General features: G+C 38.2%; 1 protein-coding gene across 3 annotated transcripts in view; it reads right to left on the bottom strand.

Moving 5' to 3' along the window:
• ASAP1 (ArfGAP with SH3 domain, ankyrin repeat and PH domain 1) overlaps window positions 1–19,025 on the bottom strand; it is a 145,142-nt gene that overhangs the window by 15,035 nt on the left and 111,082 nt on the right. For 2 of the 3 annotated variants that reach the window (XM_063411061.1, XM_063411126.1), the window contains 6 exons: window positions 18,832–18,917; window positions 17,190–17,305; window positions 14,923–14,990; window positions 12,365–12,472; window positions 10,803–11,031; window positions 1,272–1,433 (listed from right to left, as the gene is read on the bottom strand). In XM_063411061.1, coding sequence (XP_063267131.1) covers window positions 1,272–1,433; window positions 10,803–11,031; window positions 12,365–12,472; window positions 14,923–14,990; window positions 17,190–17,305; window positions 18,832–18,917 — 769 coding nt within the window. The remainder of the gene's footprint in view (window positions 1–1,271; window positions 1,434–10,802; window positions 11,032–12,364; window positions 12,473–14,922; window positions 14,991–17,189; window positions 17,306–18,831; window positions 18,918–19,025) is intronic. The other variant, XM_063411191.1, reaches the window with a different exon arrangement.

The raw sequence follows: 19,025 nt of genomic DNA, 5'->3' as shown, positions 1-19,025 counted from the left end.
TTCATCCTACTAGTGCTCCATTATACAGTATTCTAGAATATGGTACTTAAGGTGCTGGTTTAGACTTAAATATTTGGGAATTTTTACATATTTGAAGTTCAAGCTCTTCAAAATGTCTTTACTGCCTCTGAAAAAGTACAGGGCTGTTAGACTCCAGAACACAGGAAACATTTTTTTTTTCTGTATCCCAGACCTTTGAGAAGTAGAGAATTGAAAAGATTCCATTATTTTTATTCCCTGAGAAAAAGTCTTTGCTTTTCATTGGACTGTATTCTTTTCTTCATACTGAATCCTAGATTAAATCACACATGAATACTCTATGATTTACTACATTTAACTCAATTTGCTGAAAAACCTTTTAGGCTAGCAATTTTTTATTTTAGGCTAGTAACTGTGTGTTCGTGCTAGACTAGAGAGGATTCTCTTAAGGTACAAATAGTTTATGGATGATGGGCCTATGTAAGCACTGGATTCCAGTTAAAAAATTTACAGACTCATGGAAATCCTGCCACCAAGACTAAATCACAGAAAATTCCACGGGCCTGAGATTTACAGCTACCAAGAGAACTTGACTGCATAGAGCAATGTTTATTCAAAAGAGGAAAAATCTGAGTAGCCTGGAAAATAGTTTCCAAAAAGCATCTGTCAGAAAGGTATCCTGGTAAAAAAAAAAATAAAATGCACTGTTTCTGTGTAATTTCTGCTGGTAGCAGGATGCAAACCTATCAGTCTTTGTGTATGTACAGACAACATCACAAAAGCCAAATACATATTAAGACAACACATTCCCACCAGCGAGGTGTGAACACTGGACAGGAGAGGCGTGGCCCAGGGCCCAAGAAAAGCTCCTGTGGCAGCAGTGAGACCTGCACAGACACAGCCTGGGGCTCTGGGGGCCAAAGCTGCATCCTCAGCTGGCTCCTGAGCTGGGCACAGCAGCAGCAGCAGGGGCAGGGGCAGAGGAGAGCAGGGGCTGAGGGGCTGGGTGAGGGCAGAGCCTGGGCAGCTATGGCAGAGACAGGAGGCAGTGGAGGAGACTGCACTGGGCCCCAGGGGAGCGGGGAGGATTTTCAGCTTTCCCAAGTGAGACTGGGCTGCAGCAGCCCGGAAGGCAGAGTGACAGAAGATAGAACTGCTGATTTATCCGAGCTGACGTTACATCAAGCTGCAATCATTGGAAAGCAAGCACCAGGTAAAAAGAAACCAAAGATCATATATCAGCCATCATAAAGGTTTTCCCCTGCCCTTTTGTTTTGCATTTCAAAACTCACCCCAAGGAATTGGGCCCTTATTCTGGGGTCCATGAGGTAGTGGGCTTGGTGGGTCAGAGAGGGTTCTTTTGTGTCCTGGGGGTGGGGGAGGTGGTCTCTTCTTGGAAAGAGTGGAGCTGCCACTAGAGGTTTGAGTGCTTAGAGGGAGGGTTGAAGGTGGGCCTGCAAAATAACAAACAACCTTCTTACAAATACATGTGCATAAACGTCAAAGCAGCACCGAAAAATTCACAGTCAGACGCACAGCGAAGTGCAGCAAAAGACTAAAATAAAAAGACAAGCCATGCCAAAACACTGTTTAGATTAAACAACACATCCACCACATTTTTAACCATCTCAGCTGTGGGAATATAAGCAACTTGACAATAGAATGACATGTATACTTATGTTTAAAAAAATACAGGATTAATCATGCCAAGATTTCTAATTTCAGGCATTGTTCAAAAAAAAAAAAAAAAGAGGCAACATGAAATATTAAAATTAAGTAATATTTAGCACATGGGATTGAAGTTGATGTTAATTTATACCAGAATGAAAATGCTTTTGATATGCTCTAATATGTGGGGAGGTTTTTTAGCCCTCCAGACTATCCCCTACAAATATTATTAATAAATTGGAAGGCAGGAGCAAAGAAATACAAATATGCGTATAAATTTTCCTTTCACTTTCAAAACAGGATTTTTAGCTTGAGAAGATTTTCTGTAATTCTTTTTTCTTTCTTTCTGTAGATCAAATACATCAAACTCTGCATTCCAAAAGCAATGCAAATTGTTGTACATGCTATGAACAAAATAAAATATAGAGAAGTCCTTTCTGGGACTGAGATTAGATATTTCAGGGTAGCATTGCTTATAAGAGCCTATACAGTCACCCTTACCCTTAAATACCTTAATTTTGTTCTGATTTAATGCTGGCACAAGTATTATTCAACACAACGCATGTTGTACACAATATGGGAACAGATACAGCTTGAAAGACAAAATAACCCAGCAGGAAGACAGGAGTTTTTCCTAGTCAGCTTCACCATTGACCTTCACACAGGTCTCTGACAAGAAGCTCAGGGAAGCAGAGAGGGCACAACAGCAGCGCAGGGACGAGAGAAATAACTCGAAACATTTCTGCTGAGGCTGCAGGAGCTGCAGGAGATTTGCTGTTGGGGTGGTTTTTGTTAGTTAGTTTTGTCTTTTTTTACTCTAACCAACAACTACGACCTCGCTGCAGTCTTCACTTGCAGTAAGTTTTACTCATCAGACAGCTTTGCCATCAGTCCAGAAAAATGCAGAAAACTTACATAAAACTTTAAAAGCAAAGTCTATTTATACCTGAAATTTCAAGTCTATTGTCAGTCTATTTTTTAGCACTGTAGAACCACCTTGCCTGTTTTTGAAAAGCTACCTTATTTGAACAGTATTTGAGACAAACCCTTCATTTAGTTACTTGACATATATTTTACCATGCAGCACACAAAACTTAAGCTGCCTTCTTCAAAAATATATATGAATATTCTCTGTAAGTAGCCTGGAAATGATCAATGCCTGCACTATTTCCCAAATTATTATATATTATAGAAACATTGAAATCAGTGAAAAATAATATTTGTTAAAATTCCTTAGGTGAAACATTTAACACTGACAAAAGTAACATCAATGATTCTATAAGCATGAATCTGTTTGTGACATTTTCAGCAGGTGACCTCCCTCTTTGTTATAAACAGAAAAGAAAAATTTAATAGAACTGCCATGGTGAGTCAATAATTCAATCTAATCTCTTCCAGATTCAATCCTGGAAGGCCTTCTGCCTTCTGTGCAGGAGAATCTCTCAGCCACGAGCCAAACAGATATTTTGGGCCTGGCTTAATTAATTGGTTACTTTTGTAAATCAAATTTTATATTTAGCAATTGTTCCTCTCAATTTACTTCCAAGTTCATAAAACCATTAATTGACAATAACCCAAATGCCAATGCATTTAGTGATTGTTCCCCACTTTGCATCCTCGCCCTTCCTCATTTCAATTTCTTCCTTGAGCTTAAGCAAGCAATGTAACTTAAACTTGTTGATATGTTTCTGAAGGCAAAATCAACTTTTCCCATTCTAAAATTTGACTGATGATCCCTTAAACTCCTGCAAGTTACCGATTCTCTCTTTCAGAAATGTGAACGAAAAGCAGTTTTGATTCGTGATGCAATGCGGATGTACCTAGGAATGGCAGGGGGCAGGAATATCAATACCCGCTGTTCACAGGTTTTTCTCAAAGCCCGCGGCAGCCACGGCCGCGCTGTCCCAGCAGCGTTTGTCCCTTGTCCCCTGTCCCTGTCGTTTGTCCCTCGTTCCTTGTCGTATGTCCCCTGTCGTTTGTCGCGACAGCGGGCGCGGGACAGTTCCCACGGTGCCAGCGCCCCCTGGCGGCGGCAGCGCGCACTGCGCGGGCCCCACGCAGCGCCCAAAGCGGCTCAGAGCGGGAGGGGAGGCAGAGAAACAGCACCGGGCGTTTATGGCAAAAACTCAGCTTCAAACGTGAAATCCGTACTTTTATAGTTGCCAGAAAGAGGAAGGAATCTTCTCTACAACAATTAACTAGCATAATTTTTAAAAAATACTTTAAAATTATGTTATACGGGAATGTTTTAGACTTCACTTTAGTTATACATATCCAGACATTACTGAGGAGTTGAAAAAAAAATCCCTTCACCGCTTTCAGAAGTTCACATGGCATACAAATTGATGGGGAAAAGGTGTTCAAGGTATTACAAATTATACTTTCAGATTCCTAGCATTTCTTTCTGTATTAAACTTACAGAAGGAATAAATATGAATACAAAAGTCATACACTAATGATTACATGACTGAAATATAAAATAGCTTAGGTTCAAATAAAAACAAAATTAAGAAAACCTCAAAACATCATTTCAGAAAATAGTATAAAATGACATCAAGCTTTGAATAAAGAAAACATGGGGAAAGTTCTTGCATCAAACTCATTTTATGGAAACAACTGGTGAAATAATACAAGACCTGATGATGTATGAACTGTCTGTACAATTATTATAAAATACACTGTATCATGGGATCACTTAGGTTGGGAAAGACCTTTGAGATCATCCAGTCAGACACTGCCAAGTCCTCCCCTACACATCTCTGCTCCTGCGCCTTTGGGATTTCCTTCTTGAGGAATGTCCTGGACTCCTTCTAGACTGTCTCCCAGGGGACTCCAGTCAGCCAGGCTCCTAAACAGGCCAAAGTCTGTCCCCTGGAGGTCCAAGGTGGCAGCTCTGCTGATCCCCCCTCCTTACTTGTGCAAGAATTGTGATCCCTGTGCTCCAGATGGTCTGCATCACCCACAAGTGACAGCAGGGCCAGCAGGTGCCTTCCCTCGCTGGCTCCCTCACCAGCTGAGTAGAGGAGTTCTCTTCCATTCACTCCAGACACACCCTAGACATTCCTGCTCCAGGAGAACAAGGGCCAGCAATTATGAGACACCTCTTACCTGCATACAGGGCATCTCATCTGCCTCTCTCTCCTGGGTGGGTGGTCTCTAACAGATTCCCACCAGGATATCTGCCTGTTGGCCTTTCTCTGATTCCTGCCACCAAGCGTTCAACCCTACTGCCACCATCATTCAGCTCAGACACTCAAAACAGTCCCTGACACAAGGGCTGCCCCACTGCCTCTCCCTCCTTGCCTGTCCCTTCTGAAGGGTTTACAGCCATCCATCACAGCCCTCCACTGTGGGAGTCATCCCAGAGCAATGGCAGCTGCAGTTTTCCTCTGCACAATGGCTTCCAGCCCCTCCTGTTTGTTGCCCATGCTGTGTGCAGGGTATCCCAAACTTCAGTTGGGATATTGATCCTGACACTTTTTTGGGGGGAGAAGCCCTAATTTCTGCAAGACTGTTTGGAGGCATTTCTGTGCCTTTGCTGTCACTCCCCCACTACACTGAGAGAGCAGCCCAAAGGACCTCATTGGCACACACACTGCTCAAACACTGCTGTGCCACCCCAGGGTTACCTCGAGCAAGCCTGGGTTTGTCCCTTTCCCCTTTCAAATCTCGTTTAAAGCTCTTCCAATCTGCACTGATAACTCAGTGGCAGACCCCACTGCTCCCTGCTCAGGCTGGCAGAGTTACAGCCCCTTCCTGCACGCCCTTCCATGCACATTCCATCCAAAGTGCCACATCACACTCTGCTCACTTGCACTGTTTGTGATGCTCTCCAGGAGTTTCTTTACACACGTCTGGGCTCAGCCCTGTTGCCCCTGGCCCTGCCCATGTCCCCTCAGCTGCTGTGGCTCCTGCAACTTTGTCACTGCCCTGAGGTTCCCCTGGCTAAGGAATTCCTCCCTTGCTGGGACAAGGGCTTCTCACCTTAGTGACTGCATGCGTCTGTGTATATCCACATATATACACATAAATGTGTGTGTAAAACCAACACCTCAAAACAATTCCTGTGTGATATTACTAATTATACAAGGCTTGGCGAGATCTCTTTAAGCAGGAATCAGAGCAGTTACTAGATGGAAGGTATTTTGTGATTTTAACCAGGCAGCAATTGAGCCAGTCATTTCCTCTCCAGTAGATGTCTTCGTCATGATTTCTCACACAGTTGAGAAGTTCACATTTCATAAAGGACATTTTCCTAACACAAGGAAAAAAACCAAAAACCAGAAAGAAAACTCCAACAAACTTGATTTAGAAGTTTTTCCTTTTGCTTTTCCTCAGTCACTGGGAAGCAGATGCTTCCAGTACTAACTGTTGTCATGTTTTATCACTTTTTTGTATTACCAAGATCAGGTTTTCATGTGTAAATAGATCAAATAATCTCAAAATTATTGTACTAAGGTAAATAACTGGGTAAGGTGTGCAATTAGTAGTGCATTGCCCTTTAGTGTTTGTGCAGTTAGTGTAGTAAAAATTCATTTATGTACTTCTGAAACCATGCAGAGCTGTTACCACCCAATCAAGAAATGGTGGGTTTAGAGAGTAAAAACTTGATGTAATTTTTTTATTTTACCACTTAATGAGACATAGTGGGGAAAAAACAGAATTCCAGCTAATGGCAGAATGGACACTGCAAAGGAAAGTAACATATATTAAAAATAGTATTTCCATTAGCAAGTGTTGCTATACTTATTTTTAAATTTCTCATGAGTGACTTATTGCATAGATATTACTAAAAGCTTTTTCAGTTTGTCTTACTTCAGATCGTATATTTTCAGTACTGAAGAGAATAATTAAAGACAAAATGATCATGAATCACTCTGAATAATAAAGCTAAGAATTTGAATACATTGGTTCAACATTAGTATTTGAAGTGCATTAGATAATGAATACTTAAAAATCGTTCAGTTTAAAAAGAAAAAGGTAGAAGTTAAACTAAAGAATTTTGTGTTTTGGGTTGATTCAGAAATAGAAGAGCCCATGAAACCAACAGTTGTCAACTAGTCTTCCCTTCCTATTATGGTATTAAAAAATACAAAATCTTAGTGGGATAAGTAGCAGTTTTTAATCAAAATGTGCAACACATTTATAAGAATATTTTTTTTAAAGTGTCCTAGAGAAGTACAGAATCCAGCAAGCATTCAGAAGAAACAGGATGACCTCAAAGGTTGAGGTAATGGAAAAGAGAATAAATACATTTGAGCTGTAAATTAAGAACTTCCGTTGCAAATGAGTAGACTGTGTAATGCCTGCTACACCACAGTATGATACAATCAGGAGAAAAAAAAAAAGGACCAAAAGATTCTTTGATATGGTATTTCCAGTAGAAACAGCAAATTTTACTGCTGTCCCAACACTTCCACCAGTTGTACTTCAGAAAGCTGATTTAAAAAGCAAAGATACAAAGATGAGTTAGTGTGATGAAAGGATAACTGGAACCCCAGGAGAATTATAATATTCTCAGTCAGACAAGGTAAAATACTCTTGGTTTGTTTAGTGTAACACTCCAGGCATGGAGACCTGTGTGATTTCCATCCAGGCAGCGCCTTGACATGGCCACCAGCCAAAGAAAAACCACCAAAGCTGAAGGGCAATGTTGGTACATGCTCAAAGTAATTTAGCAAACTCAAGAAGATTCCTAATCCTGTGTGCTATGCACTCAGACAACTCTAGAAGTTACTAGTAAATTCAAGTAAACGAATTTGGTTAGAAATTGAGTCTGACTCAGTGAAGGGGCAGATAATGTGACTGTGTCTGCAGCAGCAGGGGACTGGAATCACAAAGAAAGTGCCTTCGGGTTTAGGTACCTCATGTTAGAGCTGAGACAGAATGTAAACTGTGCAACCTTGTAAGTGCTGAAGGCCCAAACTTAACTTCATGATACAGAATTTATCCCAATTTATGACCTCCATGCTCATCTGGGATAAACAGGCAGAACCATCAGAACAATTAGCTTTCAGCTAAAGTGAAGGTAACCTGGATCAGACTGCCTAACATTCCTCCTAAGCTAGTTAGCAACATTACCTTCACACTGCATTTCCAATGAAAGTTGTGCAAAATTTTATTTAGCTACTGTGGCAAGTCATGCAACTGCTTAAATTATGATTTCTTTTTTTTTTTTTTTTTTTTTTTTTTTTTTTTTTTTTTTTTTTGAAAGCTTTTTGTAAAACAATAGGCAGGAGACCTGCTGGATGTCTGGAGCCGTAATGCTGGTATAAGCTGAAAAGGGCAATAAAAAAGATGATTTTGGGAATACTACAGGCTAAAGACTGGACTAAGAACACAAGTAAGTTGAACCTGAATAAGCTTAGATAAACCACTGAAAAAGGCAAAGAGTGGTACTGCACTCATTCTGTACTTTTCCTTCTGTTAGGATTAACTAAATCTATAACAGAGATAGCAGCAAGTAAGATGTACCCACAAATGAGACAGTGTAGAGTAAAACACATGAAGGTTCCAGCATTTTTAGGAATATTTTGAAAAATTATCAAATGGAAAAATCTTCCAAAAAAATGGAAAAATGAGTTATAATGATGTATGCAGAAATTTAAAACATCCTCGTATCACTTCCTCCAAGTATTGTATCTATAAAATTATTTTTAGCCAGCATGTCCATTGAAAGCCATGAGCAAGAGTGATGTTCCTTATGTAAATTCCTTTAAACTTCCCTCCTCTCCCCAACACAACTTCAGTGGATGGCTTCCTGACCACTTTGGCCCCTCAGGAACACCACAAAACTTTGCTACCCAGGAACTTCACTGGGCAATGAAACAGAGGCCTACAGGGAAGGTTTTGTTTGGTTGGTTTTAATAAAATATGTCTTGGAAAGACATCTTCATCTGCATGTCCCAAAGGATGAAAACCCATGAAAGTTAAAAATTGTCTGCCTCCTTCTAAAATGCAGATCCACCTGCTATCCCTTCCCTGCAGACTCCCTGTCCTAGCAGGGGCCCGTGCTATCTGCCAGGGCCTCACAGCAGCACAGGGACAAAGATCAGATTATGTTTTCAGACAGAAGGTAAGTTTAAATTTAAATACAGATTCAGTGCTTTTGTTACGCTTGCTGTTTAGGGAGCTTAGTGAAGAAAGTAACACTATGTTTTCATATCATCTTAAACACAAGATATTCAAATGAACTTTTTAAACAAAACCACACATCTGACAAGTAAGCTTGTGTAAACTTCAATGTAATGGATATACTCTATTACTACTCATCCAAAAGTGGAGAAAAATTCTACAGGTTTATGTTTTCCTACACAAAAGAAATGACTCTGTTTCAAAATTCAGATGTGTCAACAGAGTCTTACGGAAGTGCAGAGTCTCTGCTTCATCTTCTTTTAAATAATCTGAGAGCTGGAAGAGGGGAGATAAGAAGGAGCAGCACAGTTTAAAATGAACCATAAGTGCATCTGAAATGATGCATCTACAGTAACCTTTCCAGGCTGATGAATTGTCCTATGTAACACAGGCATGTAAACAATGGAATTTTCTAATTTCACAGTATTGTTGAGTGGATATCAACCAAAACTCCACTCCAGCATCACTGACAGACTGCAGAATTTCAGCATGTTTGAAGCAGAGAAGCATAGTGACTTTAATGTAACAGTAGTTCCATTCATCCCCTCTGACTTACCCTGTGAATCTGACATTTTTCACTCTGATGAAGCAGTTAATGTCACATTAGAAGGCAATTTTGTGATATTGTAATATTATTTCATTGTGATATAAATAAGGATTTTTTGCATAATCTTTGACATGAAAACATAAAACTCAATGCCTCAATTATTTCTGGGTAGCTCTGGTGTTTGGTTAGGGTTAGGGTTAGGAACAACAAGGAATTTCCAGGAACAGCTAGAAAAATGCCTAACATTTCAGAAACCAAAATACATATTAGAATGAAATATGAGGGTAAATATTCCCCTTCCTGGAGAAAAAGACAGTGACAAAGAAATAAAGTTCATTCAAATCTATTGGAAACTGTCAACATACTAAGCAGTGTGAACAGATACCAGACACAGCCTCATTAACCTTCTTCAGGAAATGGGAAGTATGATTGATTTCCAAGATTTGCAACTTTATGACAAAAAAAAGAAGTTATCCTGGCTCATGAATGAACATTTAAGCCAGTACATTGTATTTGCAATGAACAATCCATAGCAGACTGTGAGACAGAGCATGTAAAAGGGATGGGAGAGCAGAAGGAAAAAGTAGAATCTTGTAATAACAACAAGCAGGTTGAACCAGTAAAGCTACATGGAATACAACTGAGTCCCCAGGGAAAGACGGATTACAAAATCTCATGTGAAAAATGCAAAGCCTGGCAAAATTGCTTTGCCTCGTAGTGGGAAACAAACCTGTTTAAAGGAGAGAGCCAAGGGATCCATTTGAAAGTTGCCAGTACACGACAAAGACTGATGGAACAGTAGTGCTTAAGCATCTGAACCATGTAAAAGCAAACACCTGATGCCAACACTGTCCTGTCCCTTTTACTCTTTCACATCTTGGTGAGAGCATCTCTGCATTTTTCCTAAACAAAGCCAATTACCAGTTGAGAAACTAAGTTATGGTAGTGGTAACAAAAGGGAACATCAGCATAACTGCTGAAATTTTAAACCATACTGTAACCCTCATCACAACTAAAGATTTCTCTAAAAAATCTGCTGTAAAAACACGATTTATCAATTTATAAATTAAACATGTAAAAAGGAATGAAAGGTTTCTTTGTCCTAAAAATTAGGCCTGCATAAATTATAATACAGTAATAAGTTTTGTTCCATAAATATATCCTCTAAACTTCAAGGTTAGGGATATCTAGGTCAAACTATCACAATCCACTGCAGCTGTAAGTCTCATAAAATTAATTGACTTCCATTTAGCAGAGTATTAGTTTATTCCTCACCCATTCATGTTCAGTGTTATGAATGAGTGCATTACAAAGTGTCCTCCAGGTCTTTTAAATCTGGAACATGCAATGTACCACACTCCTGCATCATGAAGAAGAACACACTGTATCTTGAAACATTGCAATGTCCTTGGTTAAAGGATGGGCAACAGTGGGAAAATCACTGCTTGCAAGTGTAGTTTGGAGACAGACTTACCTTTGCCAGCATTTCTAGGAGGAAGAGGAGGAGCATCAGACGTTGGAGAAGTGGGTGAGTCTGTGCTTACAGAAGCAAAGATCTGGTTGGAAAAGGCTCCATAGGAGAGTCTTTGCTTGTCTCTGGGAGTGCTAAATGAAGGGTGAGTCAGTTTGTCTTGGGGAGAAATGCTCGAGGAGTGACAAAAGCTTTGGGGTCTTGGAGATCTTTCCTTTTTTATAGGACTAGGCTGTGAATAGAAAAACAAAGATATGATACAGCTGTCTAAACACTAATTATAGTTAGTATGCTTGGAAAATAACATACCAGAACATAATTTAGTGAACATGAGCCTAGTTTTTTTCTTTGTTGGACAAAAAAACTCCCATTCCTCCCTTTTTCAGCAACTGAACCTGAAAGGTCCTCTCTTCTAAATGAAAATTAGGATTAGTACCATCAACATAAGCACAAAATTAGATTTAATATTAACTAAATGTCAAATAGGTACTAAATAAAATACCAATAAGAGCCTAGTAAGTTTTAGAATATAGGAGTAATTTTCAGGGAATATAGCACATTACTCAGCCTAGATAATTATCCTCAAGTATCAAGTATATTACCCCACTGATGCCTAGCAAAAATGAGCAAACACTTCTGACAGATCAGATTTATTAGGTCCCTGAACTAGCAATATAATCCATGATACAGCTCTTTTTAAATGCATCTAATTGCTCTTTGAAGAAATTTTACACATCAGTTTTTGCCTGCTGTACGTTAATGGGTGCATATGGAGCACGATCTGTTTCCCTGCAGCTCTGGTTCAGGTTATTATCTCCAGCACAGCATCCCTCATCCTCCAGAGGCTCCTCATACAGATGATTATTTTGTTCTCTGCTGTCCTTGAGGACATGCAAATTACTTAGCTTTCTGAATTTTTCAGTCCCAAGTTTCACAGAAAATGAGGAGCTATCCACATTTCTTTCTGCAGCACGCATATAAAATAGGAGAGGTGTATTCGCATTTATTGCAGAAATAGAGCACACAGTAATTAACTGACTTGCTAAAGTAGGACACTGAGGCTAATTTTTCACATGCTCTAGGATGGCAATTATTCTATGCCCTCAAGTTTTGCCTTTCCATTACTTCTTTGTTTAAAAAAAACAGGAATAAATAGCACTACACGGTTTGTGAAAAATAGAATTATTTATTCAATAACTAGATTTTTAATTAATTTATGGAAAAAATAAGTACGTAAGCTTTGGATTTCGTCCAGCTAAAATTTAACAACCTAGAATTCTTAAGAGGATAAAGCAACAAAGTAGTCCAGATTTGCTGACTTCTATTATACTGTATGTCTTGTCAAAGTCAAACTTCTGAAACAACCCATAATAACTAGGTTGACAAAGTATATTCAAAAAGCACTTAGGCAGTCTTTAACACAGGCTCCAAAATTAGAGTTTTTTTCCCCCAAAAAATATCTGCAAGAAAAGAAAGGCTAAAGTGGGTCTCAAATTACCATGTATTTGCAGGGACAGAGATGTTGGCAGCTTTTGTGCAAAGCTGTCTCAGTAATTCACACTCACCTTATCGTCCAAGTCATCGTCGCTTTCATCAATTTCCTCCTGCCGAAGATTCCATTCGTACTCCACATGCACGTGTGGGTTTAGCTTTCCTGCCTTGGCTTGAGAAAGCTGAAGGAAATAATAAGTCTTGTTAAAATATTTGCTGTTCTTTTGGTGTTAACTAAGTTAGTTTTGTAATGGCAAGAAGTAAACTGGAATATTTAGAAGTTTAAAATTATTCCAGGTTCAAAAAAGAACAAAGCAATTTCAGGGTGATCACACAAATGTCCTTCATTTGTTTGAGGCACAGAAAAACAGCTAAAAGGCAAAAAGGAAAGAGTTTCTCAAAAGGGGCAGAACTAACCATGTTTGACAAGCATTTGAAAAGATGACATGAAGGGAAGGTATATGGACAAAAGCCGAATTTATGTGTAGCCCTCCTCCAAAAAGGAAAGGCAAAACCTACTTATAAATTCTGGTACATACAACTGCTGCCCCATCAAAATCACAATCCTTGTACTTGAATCAAATGAAAAGGTATTTACTCTTTATTTAGATATTTTGCCTTTCTCTCTCACTGGATGAGGGCAATATGTCTTAAGCACAAAATTCCTTGACTTTGCCAGCCCAATTAATATATTTCACATTCTTCAACAGACAACTACCTCATGACCAGCAAAAAAACCTAATAGACTAGTTCATGGTTATTCTGAGGAGAGAAATTCTCCTTTACAATGACTAGATCTTCTATCATTATTTATTCCTTCATATCCTTTGAAATGCAGTCTACTTGATAGTAGTTGACTCAGGAGTGCTTTAACCATCTTCCCAAAATAAAATTTGGAATAAAGAAAGTATTTCCAATCTGTTATGTAAGTATTCACGAACCCACTTGAGATGAAACTGAATTTAATTACACAGTTAAGACTCCAGTTATGCAACAGAAATGAGTTTAGTACATCTATCATAATGCAAACACCTAGTTATTTATCTTGTACTTTTTTATAGCCCAAGGCAAACAACGTGCTCATTCATGTTTCTTTTTCACTCTTAACTCATTGTTGCTTTTGGAAAAAAACACACAGAAATCATTTTCCTCTTCAAAAATTAAAAAAAAAAAATAGGCATAATTGCTGTATGAGAGTTGAGTGAAATAATCAGTGAGGTATTAATGGAATTTGGATCACTATAACTAAATGATTAACTGCTAGATAAGCTTACTGATAACATCCACTTGACTGTTCTGTAACACAGCCAGTTGGTCCACACTAATGGCAGAAGTAACTTTTTAAAGTTACATTATAAAGAAAAAAGCAATCCACCCCAATTGTGTGCTTCATAGGTGATCTGCTTGATGCAGCTGACAGAATACTCAAACCACTGGAAACAGCACCTACTTACACAGCAGACACAGCAGTAACTGAGGAGTCAGTCCCACCTTATCAACCACAACAAAATGCTGACTTGCATCCACAGAAACATGGAAAATTTCTTTGATTTGTGAAGGACAAGGTCTTTTGATTATTCAGTAATTAATTCATGACAAGAACTTTCAATTGTCACAGAAAAGGTGTTAAAATTACCAGCTGCAGAGAAAAAGTAGATATCCTCAGATCATCAAAATGAGGAAAAGGAAGAAACAGAATAAAGTGGCAAGTGGTAAGTGTTTTGTAAATTCTTATGGTTTTGTCTTGAAATGTGAAACTGTCACAGTACTTAGACTTTTTAATATCTTCATAGTAATTAAATTCATTTGCCTATTAAATACATGCTGGAGGCACCTTAGAGGGCCCAGAACAAACAAACTGGTTGGTCTGATGTAAAATCCTTATTCCTGGCCAAGTGCTTCAGAGGTGTACCTGGGAAAATCCCTACCACCTTATTTCTTGAACACCAATAATCCTTTTGAGTTGTGTCTGTTAAAATCCCTCACAGATCCTCAGAATTCCAGGAGGTTTTTGCTTTGATCATGTTCAGTAGAGAGACAAAGTTCCACAGAACCTGGTGTTCTACATATTTTGAAACACCAACTTCCAGACATTACACTTTAGCGTCTTCTTCCCTTAAGGAGAGTAATTTTGTTTCAATTCTCCTTCTAAAAAGACTTTCGCCATCTCTGAACTATCTGTCTTGTTAAGTAATCTGAAAAAAGCCAAAGCAGGAAAAGAAAAAAAATCCAGACCTAAAAGGTCTTGACAGTTTTAATATTACAGGGGTTGCTTAGTACTCCTGATATGAAAGCCTCTAAGAAGAACTTTTCAGGTGATGAAGCCCAAATCTCCTTGAATGATGTATTTATTGACACATTGACCCTCCAGTACTTAAGGTCTTCAAATACACTGGTTATAACTAGTACTGTCACTAGAAGAAAGATCTTTTTCTCAAATTGTTACAAAGAAAATTACTGTTGTGTTTTAGGTAAGAAAGCAGTCACCTGTGGTAGTGCCTTCAGATCAACACACAGCCAGCTGGCAGCTTTACCACGTGTGACATACAATGGTAGTGATATATTAAATATTATCACATTTTTGAAGAAGCAAACACTCCCCCTTGCCTTTGCCCCCAGGCCCAGTTCTTACCAGTTCCTCACACTGGACAGCTTTCACTCTTCTTGCTGTGTCCAGAGCCGTCTCTCCAGCTTGGTTTACTATAAAATTAACAGCATAAAAAAGAGTAATCCTTTGAGATATCTTAAGAAACAATTTATTACATTCCTTTACTTGTAACACAGTAACTTCTAAAAGTGATCAAAAACGTCTGTTTATAGCAGCTGCAGCTCTTTAAGATTCCACTCTTACACATTTCATCAATCATCAGATTCTTTCTGAACAGCAGCATCTGCTGGGACAGCTCCCAAATCCCTCCTACCCATCCTAGCAGAGAATATAAAGAAGCTTTGTCATCTCAATCTTCAGTCAATGTCTTTGTCAATAAAACTCTTACCTAAATAGTCAGGAGAAGCAACGAGGCAGGGTAAAATAGATCAAACTCAAAACTAATTCTAAGACTTAAAAAAAAAGGGTAAATGTTGATCCAAGCAAATTTTACTTTGATTAGTATGTAGAGGCTTGAAGCCTTAATTTGAAGGCATTTGAACCAGATAAATATAAAACTTTCTAACTTTGTTTTTCTCAAAGCTATAAAATGGTTTACAATTTAAAATAACACCTGATCAGAAAGGGGATATCTGAGGCTGCTGGGAGCTCCTCAGGCACAGCATCTAATGGAATCCTTCCTAGATGCTCAGCAGCAAGTCTCAGTAAACAGAAGCAACTCCTAAATCTGATGTGGATAAACTCTAGATAAAATGTAATCTCACAGCACATCAGTAAATGTCATGGAGCTGGAACAGAGAATGCTCTACAGCACATCCAGATTGGAAATTTCTGTGATCATTTCTGTGATCAGGAACTGAAAATGATCAAACTGAGATCTATAATGTCTGTGTGAAATATTATGCAGAGAATGCCAGTTAGGGATCCTAGAAAATACAAAGCAGTCCTCTAGAAAGGCCTGTGACTTTGAAAGAATTCAGATCCTAGAAGGATTTACTTATGGAAAGATCAATCAGAGATGGCTCAATATGAAAAGAAACGAAAGCATAGTACTTCTTGTGTGAAGGTAACCCCCAGATAGCTTAAGGGCTACATAAATTCCTAACTTTTAACTTTTAAGTATACACTTGATGTTTCAAGATCTAGGTGAGATCACTCAAAAAAAACCCCAACAAAAGGAAGACAACACCCTCTCTCCCACAAAAAAAAAAAAAACAAAAAAAACCCCTCAAAAAACAAGGCACCAAAAAGGTGTGAACACTCCTCTGGCATCTACCTAGAAGAAAGTTCAACTGCTTTAAGTTGTCCAGATAGCTTTCCCACTATAATCCCTAAAAAAAGTCACATTGAATTCTCTGACTTATAATAATATTGGAACATATTCTTAAGGTCTATAAAAAGGCAAAGGAAACCAGTGACTTCTGCCACTAAACTGTGAACTTCAGTTTATACCACAGTTCTTTACCAGGCAGCTGAGGAAAGTAATGGTGATGAAGAAAAAGGGAGAAATAAAATCCAGTTTGCCTCAGCCACTAAAAAAACTTCTATATTAACTGACTGCATATAAATGTTTTATAGACATGCTGATCACATTTAACTCCTGGGCCTAACAAGCTGGATTCATGGCATACCTTCCTAACTCATGAAAAATGGGATCAGCTTTCTCAGCTGCCTTTCAGCTTCTCTTTGCACCTACGTGTGTGAGATAGGTGTAACACTTGCTGCACCTCTATCAGTTCATTTGTCACAATGGCATACCAAAGTTTAATTGAAAATAGAATCTCTGTCTGCTCCCAGTTAGGATATTCTCTTGTTCTCTAGATGGTCTCCCTTCTCTGATCAGTGGCAGTGCTGGCTGGGATGTGCTGGATGAAACCACAGCACCAGCTGCCATTGATATCAACAGAAGAATTTAGTGCTGTGTACATAAAGCCCATGTATCTAAGAGTGGGAATTAAGCATTTGAAACATTATAATATACAACCTCTAGAATAAACAATAAACCTAAATTCTAGGCAGTTTAAAATGGGTCAGAAAAGGAACCCTCTGAACTCTGCTTAGGGTTTGCCATTAGTATTTCATATTAGGAATTTTTGTAACTATTATCTTCTAAGAATTCCATTTCCTAACTGAATGTTTCCTTTTGGCTTGTTGTTGACAAGGTCTTCAGCTTTCTACCACAGTTTTATTTTAGAAGTTTACTTATCACAGAGAAATAAACCAAAGTGGCTAAAATAATGGGAAGAAATGTTAGGAAATCTGTATTTCCTGGTTTTCAATAATGAACTTACCTACATCAATAGTTGGCTTCCCCCTCAAAAGCAATTTCAAACACTCAGGCTTATTGTATATGCTGCAGTAGTGCAGAACTGTATTACCCAATGCTGTTTGTTTGTCCAGGTTTCCACTAAAAAAAAAAAGAACAAACAATCAAGAAAATTATAGTGGCTGTGCTATTAATTTCAGATCTAACATCTCTATAAATAATAATTGCATAAAAACTTTACTGGACAAATATGAAGTAGGACAAAAAAAATCAAATATTACTTTCAAAGACTATTAAGAATTGTTCCAAAGACACTGAAAATACCTGAGCTGTGATTGAAAAGGACTGAAAATCTACAGATGTTTATTCAAAAAACTAAAGAATTGAAACTCAGAGACTCAAACCTAGACCTCTCTAAGTTGTTTTCCACTTGTCGCTTCACTGTAGTTCTTTTTTCAAACGCGTTAAATTAGTCCAATAAAAACATCTGAAAAGTAATTCTGATACAGACAAAATAGACTAATAAATCCCATGCAGTCAAGGAACTATCAAGAGGACAGCTGTGAGAATGAACAAGAGTTGTAAGAAGGAATGTAAGGACAACAAATCGAGTTAGGGAAAAAACAGATGTGCAAAGGGGCTCACAGGGCTTTTTAAAAACTGTACTTCCTTTAGTTTTCAACTTCTAAACCCAGGTTTCTCAAAAACTGTTACTGACATTTTGAGAACAATAAAATATTTTCATAAACCAGAAAAGCAAAGCTAAGGAGATAACAGCTTTTCCCAGTGCTACCCATATTGGACAGTAAGAGCCCACAGGGATGTAAAGATGCTCCTAAACTTGAGACTGCCACAAAGATCCACACAGCAGACAGAAATACACACAAGGTTATAGCTATTTCAAGAAACTCTGAAGCTTCATAACTGAACAAAATAATTCTAAATAATCATCCAAAAGAAAAAAAATCCTTTAATAAGGCTCAAAATGTGGGCTTCTAAAACATTTTTTAAATTATGATCTCAAACAGCTTGAAAATACTGGAATTATTTTTCATTTGTTACTTTAATAACACTCTCCTATAATCAGCACTCACATATTTCATTAAAGTTTTTTTACTTCTATGAACATACCCTTTGACAACAAAGAACAACTCAGCCAATAATCTAGATGTTGAAAATTACTGAAGAAGTTTATGCTCTCAATAGCTTTAATACAGTTTATTAACTAATGGAACTCCTTTTTCAAAGTCAATCTAGCATCTGTTCTTAATTTTCTGAGAGAGATCCTTGTTTTCTACTCTTACCTTTGCATGTGTTCTGTATTTAGTACATTTACCTGCCATCCCTCCTGCACATGAATTATTTGTTTGCATGGCTTCACATCATCATGTGCTCTAAATCAAGGCTCTCTCGTGCACTACAGAGTTTTTCCTTTCATCCTATTTTTATGTAATTGCTTTCAATGCTTTTAATCAACACATCTTTCCCTATCTCTACAGATCGGGAGCACAAAGTTCAACTCAAAGGTACTAAACCATTCTCTTTTGAAACATACCTAAGGAGAAAGATTTTAAGTGATGAGCAAACACCATCTAAAGCACTGCCAGGACAACCCTGAACATCCAGGACTGTCATGTACAATTTAATAAAAAGTTAGCAATCCATACCAGTTTTGTACAAGGAAGTCAACCAGATGGAGAGAGGTTTGGTCAGCAGTCCGGACTGCTAAATGAAGAGCTGTTTCACCTGGCTCCTAAACACATGTAAACAGAAGTTAGATTTCTGTCTTATTTCTGCAAAGCTTATATATCAGACCTATGAGATACATCACATTCACTCTTTACAAGTCTTTTGAAAGAAA

This window comes from Prinia subflava, chromosome 1, assembly GCF_021018805.1.
Source record: "Prinia subflava isolate CZ2003 ecotype Zambia chromosome 1, Cam_Psub_1.2, whole genome shotgun sequence".
Classification (NCBI taxonomy): domain Eukaryota; kingdom Metazoa; phylum Chordata; class Aves; order Passeriformes; family Cisticolidae; genus Prinia; species Prinia subflava.
Note: the sequence above shows the minus strand (reverse complement) of the source record. Positions and strands in the feature narration are given on the sequence as shown.